Source organism: Charadrius vociferus, unplaced genomic scaffold (assembly GCF_000708025.1).
Source record: "Charadrius vociferus isolate BGI_N301 unplaced genomic scaffold, ASM70802v2 scaffold163, whole genome shotgun sequence".
Classification (NCBI taxonomy): Eukaryota; Metazoa; Chordata; class Aves; order Charadriiformes; family Charadriidae; genus Charadrius; species Charadrius vociferus.
This window is the reverse complement of record NW_009648332.1, coordinates 9,357,323-9,377,518: the sequence shown is the minus strand read 5'-3', so window position 1 is coordinate 9,377,518 and position 20,196 is coordinate 9,357,323. Positions and strand designations below refer to the sequence as shown.

The 20,196-nt window shown below is 36.6% G+C and overlaps 1 protein-coding gene across 1 annotated transcript in view; it reads left to right on the top strand.

The window, feature by feature from the left end:
• The window catches only part of PIGK (phosphatidylinositol glycan anchor biosynthesis, class K), a 72,557-nt gene that overhangs the window by 2,403 nt on the left and 49,958 nt on the right, over nt 1–20,196 (top strand). Inside the window, exons 2-9 of the mRNA XM_009884874.1 lie at nt 1,457–1,510; nt 3,777–3,805; nt 7,413–7,548; nt 8,890–9,001; nt 9,351–9,447; nt 9,794–9,911; nt 10,729–10,839; nt 15,672–15,844. Of these exons, the coding sequence (XP_009883176.1) occupies nt 1,457–1,510; nt 3,777–3,805; nt 7,413–7,548; nt 8,890–9,001; nt 9,351–9,447; nt 9,794–9,911; nt 10,729–10,839; nt 15,672–15,844 (830 nt within the window). The remainder of the gene's footprint in view (nt 1–1,456; nt 1,511–3,776; nt 3,806–7,412; nt 7,549–8,889; nt 9,002–9,350; nt 9,448–9,793; nt 9,912–10,728; nt 10,840–15,671; nt 15,845–20,196) is intronic.

Here is a 20,196-nt window from a genome sequence, read left to right as displayed (position 1 = left end):
CCCCGGCCGGGGGGCGGTGGTGGTGTGCGGTGCGTCTTAGAACCAACGCGGCTCGTCAGGCACATATAACTTCTTTACAGTTTAAAAAAAGCCACGCACCATCCTGTCTTTTAATACGTTTGTAGGTTTCTCTTTGGCTACGCCAGGTAGCTGTCAGCAGTCGGTGTTCTATGTTCCTTTTCCGGACGTTTGCCGGCTCAGTTAGGCCCCATCCCTGGAGGTGTTCAAGGCCAGGCTGGACGGGGCCTTGGGCAACCTGGTCTGGTGGGAGGTGTCCCTGCCCGTGGCAGGGGGGGTGGGACTTCATCTTCAAGGTCCCTTCCAACCTAAACCGTTCTATGATTCTATGGTGAATTAAGTGTGAATAGGTTAAAAACCAGGGTGGGGTGTCGGGCAGTTTCACAGGTGGCTGGGCTGCCCTCTGCCCTCCTCGCAGGTGTGAGGCCTTTACACACTGAAGGAGCATTTTTTTTTTTTTTTCCCCCAAGCAGCAGCAGTAATTTCATATTTCAGTAATTAAGCTTTTTGCACAGTGCCCACACTACGTCTGGAGTGTTTGTATTTGCATTCTGCTTTATTAGAAATTGTTATACTTGAAATTAATTACAAAGAGTACAAAAAATAGCCAATATTTGTATTTCTAGAATCTTTGGATTACTAATTAAACTGCAGATTGTTTGCTACTTGAAGTACGGTATGCTTTACGTATAGTTTAACACTTTTTCTTTTACCGCATGTTTTGTGTGAGACCACAGGTGTCAGCCCAGTACCCCTTGGAGAGTTAACCAAGTCTGATTAACAATCAGCAAGTCTGGATTCTTGTCCTTGTACAGACTCCTTTCCTTACCTCCAAGAAGTCCGATCCCCTTTCTGTGTCCTGATTTATGCTATCTGTTAAAGAAAAAGGGCCCTCTCCTGTGCAAAGTACAGTGGAAACTATGGATAACACAAATTATAGAGAAGGTTGTTGTCGTCATAGCTCCTGATATTGGAAGATAAGTGTAACCACCTTGGATTTAAAATGGGTAGAAATTGCAGATTCTCTTACCTGCTTTTGAAAAGATGAGAGGAACAGTGAAAATAGAAATTAATCCAAGTCCCTTTTCTCATTAAGGAAGAAACTGTAGGTCAATAAATCATTTTATTTTGTTCTTGGAGTGTCCTTTCAAATAGAGGTGTGTGGGCTTTTTGTTTTAACTAAGCTGAAAGTGACTAATAGTTCTTTTTCCTTTGTTGTTTAGTAAGTTTCAGGGAAAGATACTGAGCAATTAGCTTGCATGAAATGTGCAAACGGAATAAGAAAGACTACCTCTTTTGAAGCTTTTGTAAGGTTTATTCAGTTGGTAAGGTGTGGTAAACATATGCATTGAACCCTGTTTTGTGGAAACAACAAAAATATGAGGAGTCATTTCTTTCTTATTGCTGAAAAACATGCAGTATTTTCTCCATCTTTCAGGATCAAGCAGAACAGTTCTTTAGAAGTGGACATACAAATAACTGGGCCGTTTTGGTAAGTGTGGTCCCAGTTGTTCTCTTCCAATAAAGTTGACAGTTTTTCATCAGGAGCCATAATTGCAATGATCACTCGGGAATTCTGTTTGAAAGAAAGAATTTGGAAGAAATGGGAAGATGAAGACTCGGAAATGAATAATTTTGGAATTGTGCCCCCAAATTTGTTACACTATAATGAAACTATCTTTTCAGTGTGACTGCATTTCAAGTGCAAGAAATGTCTAGCTACATGGCAGGATTCATAAAACAGAAGTTCTGACAGCATTAAAACAGTTAAATTACCATACTGGATATTGAACAGAAGTGTAATTCTGATACCAGAGAAGTATATCTCTTTGACCAGAAAGGTACAATTTATTTCTGATTTTTGTTCTTACTCAGTCTGTTAGCTTGTGTAACAGGCTTAGAATGAAAAAAAATCAGGCAACATAATGTTTAGATCAACTGTTCTTATCCGAGTCTTTTTTTCTTTGCCATGAATCTTTTATTAGCCTTGAATCATGCTACACAATTGGTTCTTAATCACAATTCAGGTCTTAATGACTAATTTGTTTCAGAACACTATTGTAATTACTCAGTAGCAGCTGTTTGTTTTCCACATACCAAAATTGAGCAATATAAAAGGAAAGTTAACAGTAATTAATTGAATTAGAAGGAAAAAATTCTTTATTCTACAATGTACAAACTTGAAAAGATTACATCAAGTACTACTTTAATACTAGTAACAAATAGGTGCTTTTATTAGTACCTATAAAAACACACAAAGAAAGTGGAAAATTAAGTCTAAGGAGCTATACTTGCTGTCCTCAACGGATTCTCTGCTGGTTATATTTTTTCAGTAATTCATGATTAAGCTTTATAACAATTGCTACTAATTTTTTAAGCAGTAAAATAGGGAGGGTTTTACTGCTATTAGGCACTTCAAACCTGGGGTCGTACTGCAATCCCACCTCATCAGTAGTTTGAATTAATGTGCTGCAGTGTGAATAGCTATATTTAAAGCATAGACACATCTTCCACTGTGTTGTAAGGGAGGTAATGAAAGACAGGGGCAGATAACAGTACCTTGAAATGTCACAACTAGGTTTGCCACAGTTAGTTTTCAGAGCTTTAAATCTTGCTGAAAGGCAAATGTTCTTCTGGACTGATTCCTCTGGGCTTCTTTGAATTTCCTAACTGATGGGATGATTGAAACTTAAGGAGATCCTTTCAGGCTGAATTTTTATTATTATTTAAGCTATTACACATTTCTTTTCAAGAAAAGGCTAGAGAAAAAGATATTACATAGAGTAACTTAAAGATGTTTCTATTTAAATCAGAGCTGTGCGTTTAAAGCTGAAGAATTAAAAATATCATGAAATGCTTGCTCCTGCTTTTCTATTTTTGTGGTTTTAAAGTCACCTTTTCTAAAATGCTTCATCCTGTGTCTGTTTGAAGCACTTTAAAAGTAAAGGAAATTTGTCTCCAAAGGAGAACTGCTGTCCTTGGTGCAGAGCAAACAAAAATTTGTGAACTTAAGTTAAACACAAGGGCAATGATAAGGCTACTAAGGAATTACAGCAGATTCCCTCTGAAGGTTTTTGGAATCTCATATGTTTGAGGTTTTTTAGGACAGATTAAGTAATATCTGACCTAGGGAATAGTTTAAGTACAGGAATAGCTGACCCCCAGCCCTTTGCATGTTAGAACAGTAAAACCTGAACTCTTTTGAGATTTTTGAGAGTTTGTGTTCAGATTTTGGTTAGAGCTCACTCAATTCTTTATTATATTTGACTCCTTAAATGCAAATGCCCTCAGTGTATTTTCCCTGATGTTTGGCTTCTGCATGAATTTCCTTGGGCCTTTGTGCAATAGTGCTCCCAGAAAGGGTTTGCTATTGAGATGAGAATTCTTTCTTTGGTTTTTCTTCCATTTGATATGGAGAAAGAAAATGAAAAAAATCAGCTTATCCACTTACTGTTGCTGAATTATTCCCTGAAGGGCCACTTTCTATACTTAGTTGAGTTTTATGACAATTTTTTCATAAGTCAGTATGTTAAGAACATTTTTTTAACTTTTATATTCAGCATTTGTTGCTTTGGTACAACAAAGACTTATATAGCTTACATGATGAGTTTCTTGGTGTTGCTATGTTCTTTCTGATTGGTTACTAGTTTGTTGATACTCCTGTGATCACAGTCTTCTGATGCAATGGGCCAGGGCAGTTTGTATCTTTTACACTACTTAATATGCCTTTTTTTTTTTTTTTTCTTTAAAAATTCAAGGTGTGTACATCTCGATTCTGGTTTAATTAGGTGAGGGAATCTTGGTGAACACAATTCCTTGCAAATGTGCTATTAAAGTTCTCTTGTTGTCTGAAGCAGTATAAAAATACCTATCTCTTCTCAGTTTAACTGGATATAAGTAAAAAGGAAGGATGTGATTACATCAGTGTATTGAAAAGTGTGGCAATATTGTTCAAAAGGAAAAGCAACAAGTGATATAATAAAACTTCCAGTTGGAATAGGCTAATTGGATTTTAAACACGAGGAGCTATCTGGCCACTAAAATGTACCATTTAGTAAACTGGTGAAAGCATAATGTGAAAATTGATAAATGCATTCAGCAGTGACAATACTCCTATGAGATGTGACCTTTGCTCTACTTTAATTTCCTTTCAGTGTGGAGATGTTAGCAACTCCAACTGTATTAAAATATAAGATTTCCACATCTGCAACTGCACTGAGAGTCTCTAAACTAGAGGCCCTGAACAAAGCAGCTCCTACATATTGAAAGTAGCCGTGGAAAAATACATTTTTATAGAAACCAGAAGCTTTGTCCATATAAATTGTGCTTCTCTAACAATAGCACAATGGTTAAAATAGTATCCCTTCTTTGACAACAGGATTAGGAAGGTAAGCAAACTGTTCTGAAGTGTCTTTTCACTGTGTTCCTACTGGAAGTTCTAGGGCTATTGGCACAGTTCCATCCAGCTGTTTTGGAATGCAATTTACTCGTACCAGAACTGTGGAAGCGAATTTTAGGCACCAGAATCTATTGAATAATAGACTATATGTAGGATCCTATAGAAATCCCGATGGTCCAGGATTTTAATGTTGGTTTAGAGTACTGGTAGTTTTGTAGTTTTTCCAGCATGTCTGCCTAAAGGGGTATGGCCCGCTTCATCATTGCATAATGTGTATTCTGCTGGATTAAATTTGTATGGCATTTTTTTGGTCTGAGTCCAAACTGTAGTATCTGGAGTCCCCACTAAGCTTCTACTCAACTGTGAATGCAATGGCAGTATCATCCTGTTTCCTGTATTTATTTTAAAAAGAAGAGAGCGACTTTTTGGTTTTTGAAAGAGGCCGAAACCTAATTTTTGGAAGTGTTTGGGGGCTATAAATCCAAGGGAGCGTATTGCCTAAGCACTGTGGGCTGAAGGCTGCAGAAATAGGGCATTTTTTTTCACATCTCATTCAGAAGCATGTGTCTTCTCTCCTTTGAATCATAGGTGCCCGAGGCGTTACCTTAGAAATTCTTTCACTAGTTCTACCCTTACCTGAAGGACTTTCATCCTCCCTGCATCCATCTATTTTCACCATGAATGTCAAAATAGATGACAATTTTAGAAATACTGCAAAAACTACAGCATGGCTGGAGGTTTCCTGATCAGTTTCTTATCCATACCCAAGGATCTGGAAATTAATCTCAAAAGGGCAGCAATGCTTTAGACTGAGGTCAAGAGTAAGACACTGGAGAAGACCTAGAGAGAGACTAATTTTTTCCCATTTGCAGCAGTTTTTACATGGGTTTGAGTGGCTTTTCCCCTTAGACAAACTTCTTCCTTTACTTGTTTTTCTTTCTTTGGTGCAACACTTCATTCAAAATATTGATAAGATAAAAAACCCCCACCCCCTGAATCACATCTTAAAAATAAACATTTATCATGGTTCTTGGGGTTGGTTTTGTGGTTTTGGTGTTGGGGGTTTTTTTTAGGGATTTTGGGCATAGCTTCATGTTGAATGGAACTGTGTCAATTTGGTTGTTTAAATACAACAGAACTCATTAAGAAAATTATTTGTAGTTTTATAACTGTAAGTTGCTCTGGTTTGTTGACATGTGGGCACAGTGCTCCAATTTGTAAAAGAAAAGTTTTGCTGGATTAAAACAAAGCCAGAATGAATCCAGTTCTTTTTGATTCCTGGAATCATGATGCAGTATAAGTTTTACATCATGCAAATAGCATTAATATAATGTATTGTTAGATTACTTTGGTTTAACAGTTAAGCTGCAAGTTAACACCTAGATTGTTTTGCTTGCATGTATGAACCACTTGTACACAGTGATTCTGTTTAACTGTGGGATATTCTGTGTGCTTTTAAGAATGCCATTCAGTATACAGACTTTGGCTGTTAGTGCTCACCTGTCTGTACTATTACTATGCAGAACCTTTTACTGAGTGATGTGTGATTATTAATTCTTTTTTTTTTAATAGACACGTTCCTAGCAAAAATACAGTGCTAAACTGTAGGCCTAGTGATGGCTGAGTCTGGAATATTCTCTTCTGAGTGTAATGCAAAAAAATGCGTGTACATATGACTATCTCAGTAAATCTGGAAGGCATATATTCAACATTTACTTCCAACTAATTCCCTTTTAATGATACTCTTTTATAAAAATAGTTTTGTACTGCTGTGCATGTGTGGAGAAAAAATCTTTTTCTCTTTTGTAGTTGTCCTCCTCCGCCTTCTGTCATTACAGCTTCATATTTATGCCAGCATTTTATTCCCATTGAAATAATTTACTTTGATTATTTGTGGGGATCTATGCTTATATTATTTTGGACAGCATTTCTCTCATGTTTTTTTTTTTTTGTTTGGTTGGTTTTGGGTGTTTTTTGTGCACTGTGGAGTGTATAATAAAGAATAAGTTTAGTCATAAAATACTCATGCAGACATATAGGTGAACGATGACAAGCACAGGAATGGTGTTTAAATAGCAGGACAAGGTTTGATTTATAACTTTGTGCCTGAGAATCTGATTTAGCAGCATTCTTTGCAGGATACAGAGTTTTCCTTTTGTAAGCATTGTTTGGGAGAACACAAAGATCACAGTCCAGGAGAAACTGTATGCAAGACAGGGTTATTCAAGGAAAGGACTGACTTCACTTTGTTCCAGACGTCTCTGGCACGTTCTTTCTAGTGCTAACAGTCTCCAGTGACTACTTGTTTTTTCATATTTTTACCCAAAACTGACCCTGCTAGGTGAAATATAGACATTTGGATGCGTGCAATTTGGAACAGCTTTATAATGTGCTGGGGTTTTGTTTGTTTGCTTTGTTTTTTTTGTTTGTTTTTTTTTTTCTTGGTACTATGAAATGCTGGGTTGTTTTTTTTCTTGCTTCTATGAAGACGACAAAACGTCTAGTGTCGGCCTACTTGTGTTCTTCAGGGAAATTCCATTAACGCAGATAATCATACAGTAGTGTATCAGTTATCGTATAATGGTTTGAGAAATGTTCAGGAGCTCCTCAAATTTAATTAAAAATTGTTATAATGTTTTTAATTGATCTGTCTGAAAGGGTGCAAACAGCTGGGGATGTCTTTGGTGAAGCTGCATGAAATGATTTAGTGCCCCATAAAAATCTCCAGTTTTTTGATGAAGAGTTCTGCCAGTCTAGGTCCAGGCAAGTCTATTATCATAAAGTTACTCATGTCAGCTTTTCTCATGTTCAACTTTGGCCTAATGAAAAGGCCAAGGAAATAGGGTATAACTAAGAAAAGTTTCAGTTACAATTCCAGGAATCTTCTTAATGTTATAAGTTATTTTTGTAATTGTAGGAAAGTGTTGTTGTATTTTCTGTTTGACTGTTATGTGAAAGTAGAATGGCTGAAATGTTTTTGTCTTATTTTCCATAGTCACATTGTCCTGATGCTGGCAGATGATATGGCATGTAATCCCAGAAATCCCAAACCAGCTACTGTGTTTAGTCATAAAAACATGGAGCTAAATGTTTATGGAGATGATGTGGAAGTGGATTACAGAAGCTATGAGGTGACTGTGCTTTAATTAGATCACTGGGTCTTTGCTTTTAGTGTTGGTTTAAAAGTTTATACAACATCTGCGAAGTCTGAGGAAGTCTTTCTATTCACGTTATTGGGTTTGAGCTGGGCTTTTATTATCAACTGATAGGTTTAAAACACACAACCCTCACCCCTTTGATACTCGCTTTTGTATTTGAAATTTATTACACTAGAAACATGTTGTGTGTTGGCTATTTTAAGTAATGGATTCTCCACAGTTAAAAGAATATATGGAACTCCTTGTATGTGTTAGGAATACACGCATATTACTGAAATTTCTCTTCTTTGGAAATCGCTGGTCGGTGTCTCATCTTGCACACACTTAACACCACTGTGAAACTTCTGGCATGCAAGTGAAATGTTTATTAGGGACATCTACTTAAACTTCTAATCTTAAGCATATGCTTTTATCAAAATAAAATAAAAGCCATAACCTAATCATTACTGTAAAGTAACGATTAGAAATATGCATTCTATCACCTTTTCATTTTTGTGTAATACTGCCTCATACAGACAGTGTCTTTACCAGTTGATCTTAAATTGGACATCAGTTGCATGGTTTAGTAGTGCTATATAATCGTTGCTAAAGGTTTATAGAGGCATATTTAAGTATATAGTAGATGTTTTATTTCTCTGAGACTTTGTATAAAGAAGTGAAGATACAACACTGAAGTAGGGGTATGTTCTTTTTATCATGTTTTTTTCCTGAGTATGGATTTGTTGCTAGCATTTGAACTGTGTACATCTGCATGAAGAGGAAGCTGTGTTTTATAGGACGTTTTACAGTCACCATCCCGATTGGTCTTACCTGATCACTCAGGTGTAACCAAAATTGATCTTGGTCCCGATTGGTCTTACCTGATCACTCAGACTTGTGTAACCAAAATTGATCTTGTTTTTCCTTTCCTGAGTTGCAGAGGGAATTTAAACTTATATTTTTCTATGGTAACGCACACTAATGTTGGAGCATTTTGTGAATACATGAGCAGCTTTGGCAGAATAAAGCTATATGCTGACAGGTTTTCAGGTCAATGAAGACGTATATAGAAATTATAATGGTAGTAGACTTATTGGATATAATAAAGCAACGTGCTGATGTTGGTGGGATAAAGTAAAAGGTACCATATGATTGTGAACCTGCAGTAAAATCTCAAACAGAAAATGTCTGTTTATGCAGTTTATACTGTGCAATATTATATCTGATTAGATACAATTCATATTTTAGCATTCCATTGTTTAATTTATGTAACCCAGCCTGGAGTTGTTAATTGATATTTTTCTCTTTAGAAAATTACTTTGTTTCTATTCGTAGGTTACTGTAGAAAATTTCTTGCGTGTATTAACAGGAAGAATCCCACCAAGCACACCACGATCTAAACGTCTTCTTTCTGATGACAGAAGCAATATTCTAATATATATGACAGGTAATTACAGGTTTCTGTGTACAATTTATCGACGTTTGTTGTTCAGTTGGACGGGCCTGTTTGAAAGCATGAAATCCCGTCAGGAGTTCAAACAAACAAATAGATTTTTTTCTTTTTTTAGTATGTCATACTAATTAAGAAAAAACCTGTAAGGCAGTACTTAGCAAGTATCATTTTCAGTTTAAATGATGTAGATGCATTGTTCTAACTGTACTAATATTTTCTTTTGCTGGAGTGTGTTTAGAGAAAGAGAGTTGTGTTTGCCTTTTTTTTTTAAGAGAAACGATCAACCAGGCTGAATAGGCAAGTGTGTAGGTTAAAGGAAGATAACTTCTGATTTTTGTGTCAGGCCATGGTGGAAATGGTTTCCTGAAATTCCAAGATTCTGAAGAAATCACAAATGTAGAACTTGCTGATGCCTTTGAACAAATGTGGCAGAAAAGAAGGTAAGAAAAAAAGCATTATTTTGAGGTTAAATACTGTATTTCACAAACATGCCTGAAGTCTTACTGGAAGGCCTTGCTTACCTTCAGCAGTGATACTCTGTTGTCCACAAAATTTCATGAAAGTTTGCATTCAGAAAGAAGAGTTTTATTTTTTGCTTTCAGCTTGCTGCCGTTACATCTGCTCAACTGTATTGTTTTGACTAAACTCTCATCTTACAGTCAATCAGTGTGAACTCTTCTGTTCCTTTGGTTCCTAGCAGCTGTCCAGGTAACAAAGAAGAAAAGTATGTATATGTTGTTTCAGTTTAAAGAGAAATGGGTTAGGAGGCTGTTTTATTTCTTTCAGGTACAATGAATTGTTGTTTATTATTGATACTTGTCAAGGAGCATCCATGTATGAGCGATTTTATTCACCTAATATAATGGCCTTGGCTAGCAGCCAAGTTGGAGAAGATTCTTTATCAGTAAGTAGATTTTTGTGATTCTGAAGACGATTTTCAGAATGCCTGAGTTAAAAGCACAGGTTGTGTTCATTTTTAACTAAAAATTTCCCTTCTCAGTGCTGAATGTGTAAAGCATTTAGTTGCAAAGTGTGATTTTGACAAAACTTGTAAGGGTACCTTTCCTGCTTGTTTTTGTGTGCTGTCCCAAAGAACCAGGCTAACGATGGGTTCCTGTGCTTGCTGGCCAATTTATGCATTGCCTAGGATAGGAAGAAATTTTATGGGAAGACTACTGAGAGATGTGTGTGGGGAATATTCAATCTGGGACTACTTACACTTGATAAAAAAAAACCCAAAACCCAAAACCCAACAAACCTGCTACCTTTCACCTGCTCTAATTATATCCCAGATGAATTACAGAAGGAGCGATAGGAGAGAGATCCTAGCCAGACCAAAACCACCACGTCAGAATTACCTGAACCCGCACAGTGCTGCAAAATAAGCTGTCTCTCCCAGCCCTGTTTTCCAAGTCCTAAGAAGCTCAGGGCAGCCCACAAATCTATACTGGACCATTAAGAAGAAGAGGTTCCCTCCTTTTTGGCAAATGTGGAGATTACCAGGATACAGTCTAAAATAATGAAAATAAACAGTATTATTCAGCTTGTCAACAATATGTTTCTTCATGGCTAGTCATTTTCTTTGTATAATTTGCCTAAGAACAACAACAACAACAAAATCATGCTTAACTTTTGTAACATGCTATTACATTCTCTTCCCTTTCTTAAATGTTGAGTTTTCTCCTGCAAATGCCCAGTAACTGCTTTGTGTTGTTTTTAAGCATCAACCTGATCTTGGGATTGGCGTTCATCTTATGGACAGATACACATTCTATGTGCTAGAGTTCTTGGAAGAAATTCATCCAGCCAGTCAGACAAATATGAATGACCTAGTAAGTAGAATACTCAACATTCATGAATATGCTAATGACTTCAACAGTTTCAAAACTAATTTATTTTGTCCATAGGGTTCTCCAAATGCTTTTTGTTCTCCTGCTGTTTCTCTCGGAAGCAGCTTTGGGGGGGGGGGGAGTGGTTGTGTCTTTTTGCCATTATCAAATGTAATCGTAGTGTAACACTAAGGATTGTTCTCAGTGTGAAAGTGATTTGCTGGCTACAGAAAAAATTAACCAAAATTAGCCACATTTTTTGTTACTTGTTGAAAAATGAGTAAAGTATTCATTAAATATTAATTTCAATAGAATGAAGTAGTTGCATGTGAAAAATGATAGTAGGAAGCTTTAAAAATCAGCATAATGGATGGCAGACACTTTGCAGCTGTGGAAAGGCAGGCATTGGTATTATTTTGCAAAGGTGATTAAACAGTTAAAATTCGAACTGTGCAGTCACAAATGCCTGCAGAGACTAATTTCTCTGTATATCTGCTTAGGTTCCAGAGCAAGATATGTCCAAATCCAACAGTGTTTGCATTATATCTTGGGTAAATATTAATTGTAGCTTTCAGGTGTAAGGCAGAAAAGAAAAAAAAACAACTGCAACTATGACAAAAATCTATGAAAATGACTCTAACAGATATCTACACTGGTGAGATGACATAAAAAGTAACCCTATTTTATTTACTCTATTAACCTTTCATACCTGTTGCAATACTTGCTTCATTGTAGTAATACACTATGCTTTAGTGCCTTGTAGCTGTAAATCCTGACATGCTGTGTCAGTGATTTAAGAGCCACCACTTACAGAACACATTGTCTTTGATTCATTTCTGTAAAAGGAGCAGCTGCTCAAAAGTTTTATGCCACCCTCTGTCTACAGAGGATGGTGTTATCCTGGCTGCTAGATGTGTAGTAGAATTCACTCTAAACAGCCCACACTTGACAGATTTTATGTTGGTACAGCATGGATTCAGTGACTAAGATTCAAGATTCTTTTACTGCCATGGGAATGAAATTCTGTCCTGTGATTTTAATACCTTCTGATCATGGGATGCAGATAACTTTAAAATAAATCTTGTTAAAGAAGAATATGGAAGTTCTTTATTGTTTAAGTGTCTTCTAGCCAGTTCATTCAAACAACACTTTAGAATTTTATTCTGTAAACCAGAAAATGAATTCATGTTAAAAAAGTCAAAAAACAAGCAGTGGTTTCTACTGTATAAGACACCATCTGGGAACTGGTATAACTGCTGTAGCCCACTAGATATTAACCCAGTTGTTGTGAAAAGTGTAGAAAATTTGTTAGCTGGCCAAGCAGTTTACCTTTTGAGCTCTTTGGAGAAGATATCCAGAGAGTATCCCTTGCGTTTTTGTTTCTGCTTATATGCCAGATATTCAGGAAGAGCTGTGGGAAGTTATCTCATACTGGTAAATTCCTTACATCATGTCAGTCATCTTATCATATGTCATCAGTCTGCTAGTTGTTGCTCTGGGAAAGGAAGAGAATGGACCCGACTATATCGTGATTTGTGATGAATATGTACTGAGTCATAAAATGCATGTATTGCAGCAAACTTGACCTCTTGATTTCGAATTGGTGCTTGTCAGGCCTTCATCTGAGTGTTCCCGAATGACATGGTGTTAGTCCATGGTGAGGATATAAGCCCATTTATTTGCCAACAGTTATAGTGGGTACTTTGGCACTGGAATGCACTGTTAGTGCTGTGTTGGTGTAAGAACAAAGATATACAACTTACCCAAGTCTGTTTTCTTAAAATTAACACTTTCAAAACTTAGTATAACATATTAAGTGGCTCACTAAGTAGCTTTAAAATTATTAGCTAACGTTTAGTTGTGTGATCTTTTGATATGTCAGATGTCTGCACTTTTAGAAGTACTGTGTATTTGTTACACCACTTCTATCACATCACCTCTTTACTTTTCTCCAACCACTTTTAAAACAGCTTCTCTTCACATCCACCGAAGATTTGGATATTGAATTCCTGCAAAGAATGAGACATCTTTTTTCATAATCCACTCCACCTACTCCCCACCTGCTCCATCTGTGTTGCTAAGGGATAGCATAAAGCTGTGCAAATGACTGACTTTCCATTTGATCACAATTCCAAAAAAGTAAAGACTAAATTGAAATGTCACACATTTGAACTTTTAAAATAAGATTCAAATAAATTTCTAAGTGAGATATCATTTGTCATAAAATAGCTAAAAATGTTGTTAATAAAATTCAGGATAACAAAGTTCCAATTTTGGGGAATTGTTTAGCTTTATTTGAATAGTATCTTATTTTAAAAAAAATGGAAAAATTGACATATGAACAAATGTGGTTTGTATAGCCAGCATTTGCCTTTTCTTTTTGTCAGAAAACCTCAGTTATTAGTATTAGTCTGCTGTGATGTAATTGCTTTGCAGTCTTTCTTTTCTCACAATGATACTGGATAGGTAGATTTCTAATACTGAAGTCTTCTCAGTACTATTGCACATTTTTGTTCAAGATTCATCTCAACATCTTAGGGTAGTAAATTGTGGGACAGGTTAGAAATATTTGAGTGCAGTATCAATTTCCCAGCTTCAGTGCTGATGCAGTTGTTTTGGGACATTTAAACTCTCTTGAAAGCTTGGAAGAGAGAATTGTATAACTGCAGCATAGATTTATGCATCAAATAGCAGGATTAAAACAAATAGTTTTTATAGCTTACTTCAGATGCTTTTTTTTAATGTTTGCCCTTAGTTGGAGCAGAGTTGAAGAAAAGTGACTGCATTTTGGTGAAACTGAAACTTAAGAGGGTTTGCGTGCATTGACAAGTGGCTTTGTATGAGAAGCGTGATGCTGATGAGTCTAGTTCTTTTTCACTTCACAGGGAGCATAACAGAAAGATTTGATCTGCCCCTATCCTTTCTTTAGCAGCTGTGTGATACTCTGGCAAGAGAGTTGGGAATCATTAAAGAAGAGCTCAGTGGGTATGTGTGCTTGTATGCTTCAGTTAAAGTAAAGGTGAAAGTGAGCTGAAGTCTCCCTGGACCAGCAGCCTAATGCTGTGTACTTACAGGCTTAGATGAAAAAGACAAGGTATGAAAGAGAAACTGTAGCGGAGCGTAAAGGAGGAACAAGGAGATCCTCTGTGAAGAAAAGCCAGGTACATTGTTTCCTCTCTGGGAAACTTTCTAAATGTAGGGCTCTCTTGTCCTAAGAGGAGGAGCCACACAAACCCGTGCATTCTGTGTCAAGCTGAGCACAGAATTTCAGCTGGGACGTATGGGCTGAAACTCACAGGTTTTGTCAGTCGCAGTGTGGGACCGTTGAGGCTGCATCTGCATTGAGCTAATTGGGACCTGTGATTTTGTCCTAAGAGTGCAACCTTCGAAGAGCTGACCCATGATGTAATTAGCTGTATGAGCTCTAGATCCAGTGACTGATGGACCTGTTTGTGATTTGGAGAATTTAAGACTAAGGAAGATGAGCACCTGTGTGGAGACTGTCCTTCATACTCCTGTACATTAATCTGTTCTGTTAAATGTTGCTGGAACGTACAAGAAGTCACATAACCTCCACTGTTACTAGGTGGTCAGTGGGCTGCCCATGAGACAGCTGAATGGACAGCAGCATTTGCCCATGAAACTGTGCAGAGCACTGTAGAGCTCGTGCTCTGTCTAGCAGGGCTGTGTGTCTAGCTCCTGTGTCTAGCAGGGTTGTGTGTGTGGTTGTGAAGTGCCTTCTGATGACTGAGACATGAACTCAGCTTTCCAAGCTCATCAAGGAGGCTAGAGAGGGTGAGGCCTTTGGAAGGCACTTTAGGCTATGTAGCATTATTAATAAAAATGCAGACAAATTATTATTTATTATATTGCATCATGCACATTACAAGATCCCTTGAAATAAGGAATCTATCCAGATGGGAAATATTGGAGACTTTTGTGGCAAGTGTGGTGGGACTCGTGCAAAAAGGTGTTGTGTCCAAAATGCATGGGTTTTGCCTTGAATATCTGCTGGATACATAACAATCTGATTTTCAATAGGCATGCTGTTTTGTCAGACACTGTAAATGCTACAACAAATCTCTCACTGTTACATCTACTTATTTTCTGCAGATGTACCTTTATACATTATTGAGTCCATTGAAAACAGTTCGTTAGTTTTGGCTTCAGGTGTTGCAATGTGTGCTGGATATAGTGGATCTAATACGCAAACAAAATACATACATGAAATAAATAACAAGATATGTAGCTAATTTCTAGGTTTTACAGGATGTCTCTGTGAACTTTGTGGACATAAACCACCTTTGTTATCTGAAGATCCTAATTCTGCATCAATTTGCAGGCTATAAACTGGAAATAAGACCAAGAGATTTTTTTTTTTTCAGTCAAAATGTACATTCTTGCTTCTTTATGAATCCTTTACTGTTAGCTACTTATCAAAGTTTGTTTAATCTTGCCTGCCTCCCTGTAAATATGAAGAATTCATACCCACTTGTGCTTTTTGGAAGGTTATAACAGCACTGATGCATCTGTATTCAGAAATACATTTGTACATTTAATCACTTAGATGTAATTGATGGTTGGCTTTCACAGAAGCATTTCTAAATTCAAACAGCATAATTGTGAAGAGAGAGGTTTTCTGAAATGCATAATCAAGATGTTTATGCCTTGTAATGTTTTTGTTCAATAATTTTTTTCAGGTGTCAGTCGTACTGAAATCGGTGCAAGTTGTGTGGCATTTATTTTTCTTTTTATAGCAATTTCATTTTGGAAGGTATGTATAGAGACTGTTGAGGAATGAGGGACAGGATATAATTGTCCGTCTTGGTTTTCAGTTTCAGGTTTGTCCAAAAAGTTTGTGTGTTTCCACACCCGGGCACCGAACGGATCTCTTTCAGCGGGACCCTCAAAATGTTCTGATAACTGACTTCTTTGGCAGTGTGAGAAAGGTGGAAATTACGACAGAGACAATTTCTTTGGACCGTGACGTAGCTGGTTTTGAAAGCAAGTAAGTAGTCTCTGTAAGTCATACAAATAAGTTGTATAACTGTCTAGGAAAGAACTCTGATTTCCTGTCATTTCTTACAAAGAATCAGGGGGTTAGTATCGACCTGATACTACTGATAAAGTTGGGGTTTGTCAGCTGAAAACTTTCTGTTTAAAAGTTCTCACTGCTTTATTCAGTCTTGTAAATAAATACTGCTGAAGACCAAGGTGTGGATGTCAACAAGAAAACAAATTAATCGAAAATTTTCTTTCTTCCTTAGCATTTCTTTTTTAATGTGCAGAAGCATTTTGTTACTGTCAGTTCCTGCTTGTAATAGCTTACTCCCTCAGTTAAGCTCTGAGTATAAGCCAACAGTTAGTTTTTTCATTACAACTAACTTTTTAATAAATGCTTTTGCTCCTGTTCTGTGAATTCTCTGGCTTTTGACATTAACTGTCCTGAGAATTTCTGTTGCTGAGATGCAACAATTCATTTGAATAAACTGCTGGTGCAAGTTCATTGATAGTAGTTGTAACAGGGCATCTATTACTTTGTGGATGAAGAAAGAATTATAAACGGTGTATTTTTGGTATTCTGTTGCCACCTATTGGGAACATGGGAAGGACGATGTGCTTGTACTGTAGAGTTTATTTAGCATTGTACTTCCATTTCTGTTGCATCGTTTGTTTCATGATACTGTCCTCTAGGAGGGGAAAAAAAAGAGGAGGATTGAAATAGTCTGCTATACCAGGGATGAAATATTTTTCAACACATAAATTTATGTAAATTATTGTCTATCTTGTTGTTTACTGTTGCTCAAATCAAAGAACAAGTTAGTGGATAACAGTTTTATTAATTTTAATGATAACAGTAACTCTGATCCTCATAATTAAAAATACCTTGCACAGTTTAGTGTATTTCATACTTTATTTCCATACTGTATTTTTATGTGTATCATGCACGTTAGTACTAACCATATATATCTTAAGCTAATTTTGTGAGTCCTTAATTTAAACCAGTATTTACTGATACTAAGTTGTTTTTTTCTCTGAAGAGTAAAAAAGGTTTTGGCAAATAACAGACGTTTTGCCAGTCAAAAAACATGATGAAAAGGTACCTATGTGGGTTTCTAATTTGTAGACAGTTAAAAGGAGAAATAGGTTTTGGACAATTTTACTGTTCTGAAGCAGGAAATGACTGGTTGGGATTTTCAGCTTTTATTTTTTAGATAGTTTGGAGCCAATATATGAGGGCTTTTTAATATGAGGGCTTTTTAGGTATGTGACACACTACTGAATTGGACACATGGAAGCAATGTTGAGCAATGGGCACTCATGCACAGAGAGGAGTATTGTCCTTGTGAAATGTTCTGATATTTAACGAAAGCTGTATTACATTATCATGGCAATTCCAGTTAACTTAAATCTGTGAAATTGGAAGGGACGGGAACATGCTGGTTTAATAGCTAAATAGTTCTCCTCTAGCTTGAGAGAGTCTTTTGAGAATGTGTATGCCTAGGAGTGGAAGCACACAGCAGCAGCTTGTGGAATACTGCCTCGTGTCTGTAATGTGTATGACCATTTTTAAGTGGTCTCATGTAAAACAGTAAGTTATTCATTGCACTCTATCCAGATACAATCTTCCAAAAAAAGTACTTCAGTTTTCAGTTTCTTGTTCCCACTTTGGGAAGAGTTTATAGGGAATGTGATTTTAATGGAGAAGAAAGCATGGACTTTGTAGAAAAGTGCTGGAAAATTGTAGTATATCTGTATAGATAGCAATGTGGAGTGCTTAATAAATTCCTTAAACAGACTTCTGAGGTCAATACCTCTGGTATGACAAATCTGTTTCGCTACAACAAATTTAAGAATTATAGCTTGAAGTGAATTTATTAATTAAAAATGTTAATGCTTTCTAAAAATGCAGTTTCTGAGGGTCTGCTCTGCAAGTACTAGTTACTCTGGGTTTATTTGAAGAATATTATAAATGTTACACACATCTCTTTCTGAGGATGTTAAATCAGAACACTTCACAAATTATGTGGTCTTCACATAAATACTACCCAGATTGTCCCAAGTCAATGTAAGAATGACTCTTGAATGAAAGAATGTGAGTGCATATCCTTAACCTCCTCAGTGTTGGTTAAACCATTCTGTGCCTTTTGGGAGTGTGATGGCTGTTGACACCCCAGGTTGCACTCTTATCTAAAATAGCTAGGGAGAGATGGGGCTAGCACAGCCTGGTTTATTCTTGTGGGTATCATTGGGAGAGATCTAAACCAATCTTATTAAAAATAAATAATCCTTCTAAATTAGTCATGAATAATCTTGTTCATGCCTAATGTTTTAAAAGCCTTTGAGAAGAGGAAAGAAGGTGAAGTAGAATTGAACTGGTACCACTTAAAGGTTTGCAAGAAGAATTTACCAGGAATTATCTGATAGATCACAAATATATACTACTAACAGAAATTTTGTTGTATTACCTTAATTACTGAGTGTCCAGACCTTTTTTTTTCTTCTGGCAAAATCTATGCAGAGTCTTGTCTTTTCCTTTTTTCTGTATTGCATTCGGTTACATTTTTTTTCCTAAAAGATTTTCAGAGGTTTTATTGGTTTAGTATTTGTTATAGTCTCTCGGCTTCATTCCTTTATGAATAATTTCCTTTTTGTTTTATTCTTGCCTACATGTTAGCTTGTTACTGTTTTTCTTTTCCTTTCACACACTGGTGGCAGTAGAATACTACAGAATATTTGTGTTATGGCACATAACCAGAAAGTGAAATGCAGACCTCAGCTCTGACGTAGTCTTAAGTAATCTGTGTTAGATCTGATTTATTTGTTTTAAAGTTGCAAGTGTCATATGTGCAGACAAGGGTATTAAAAAAACAAACGAACAAAAGAGATAAACCACTGATTACACGGGTAATGAGTAAAGAAGATGCCCTCACGTGAGGCATGAACATGTATTGGGATTGTAGTGCTGGCAGGCTGTTCAAGTTTTCGTCTAACTCACTGCTGTGGCTTTGCTAAATCTTTTCAACAGAACTCTTTTTTTTTTTTTGTTACACAATTGCTTAGCAATTACTGTGTAATACGGATCCACTCCCAAGCTCAGCGTGAGCAATCGCTGTGCAACCGAATCAGAACTGTCAGTTTCATGTTGAGCACAAGCCATGACATTTGACGAGTGAGGCCTTTGAAGCTTTGGCTGAGACTCATACAAAGAAACAACTAGCAATTAACCGAAAGAAGAGGCTTTCCTTCTATCTATCCCCATAGCAGTAGGTGAATATTTGTGAGTAAAAGCTTTAAAAAAAAAAAAAAAAAAGAAGAATCCTCTGCTGTTCCTGCCTTCATAGCAGTTTCAATCTAAACTATGTTCACTTCAAAGGGCTTGTTCTGCAGCTGCCGCAGTCCTGACTGGGTTTGTATCTGCCAATTTTAGCACAAAACCTGACAGTCTAGGGGTTCTGGGGCTTCAGCTGATTATATTTCGCCTAAATCCCCATGAAAGAGCAAAAAGTAAACATTAAGGAGTAGAAGAAATCCTGCATCCTTGGAGAAGGAGCCTTGCAGAGTTTAGTACATCTAATAAATTAGGAGTGTGTCTCTTAAACTTGGATTGTAACTCTACAGCCAGTTGGAACACTTCCCCCTTTTCAGCTTCTGTCATGAGGAAAAGATGTGTATCAGCGGAAAGTGTCGGTTAAAATTGGGATGAATATTTCTCTTGAGGGTAGTAAGAAGTGAATTAAAGACAGCATCATATAAAACGTTCATAGTTTCATTGCTTTTGAGAATTGGGCTTCATATTTAATACTTCTGTAAGGAGAATTGTGGTACTACTGGTAGTGACTGTTTTCCTAAGAATAAATAAATTGGTCACTTGTGTTAGGAAGGATGCTTGTGTAACAGAGAATAATTATGAGTAATTGGTTCATTTGCAGTACACTAATAGCTGATGTTCTCTCAATCTACTTCTGTGTGTGTGTGTGTGTGTTAGTGTCTCTTTTCTGTCTCTTTCCTGTCCTTTCTTCTTTTCCACCAGTTATATTGTTTGATGTACTTAGTAAGTAAAGCTGCTGCTGTATGTACCTGAATCCACGGGGATCCCGTTTGCGAACCAATAGGTAATTTTTTTTGGCTAGTAGATGCTGTTCAGCTCAGGCTTTTCCTAAAATAAAAAAGGCTGGGTTTGTTCTGAGATCACCATTCATTTTTTTTACCAGATGCCTCAGATTTGTAAAACTTGAAAGAATTACAAATCACTTTTAGGACTAATTCTGAAAGCTGCTCGTCTCCAAGAAATGCCGAGTTTATCAATGATAAATTCACATCAGCTTTTTTTTTTTTTTTATTATTATTATTATTATT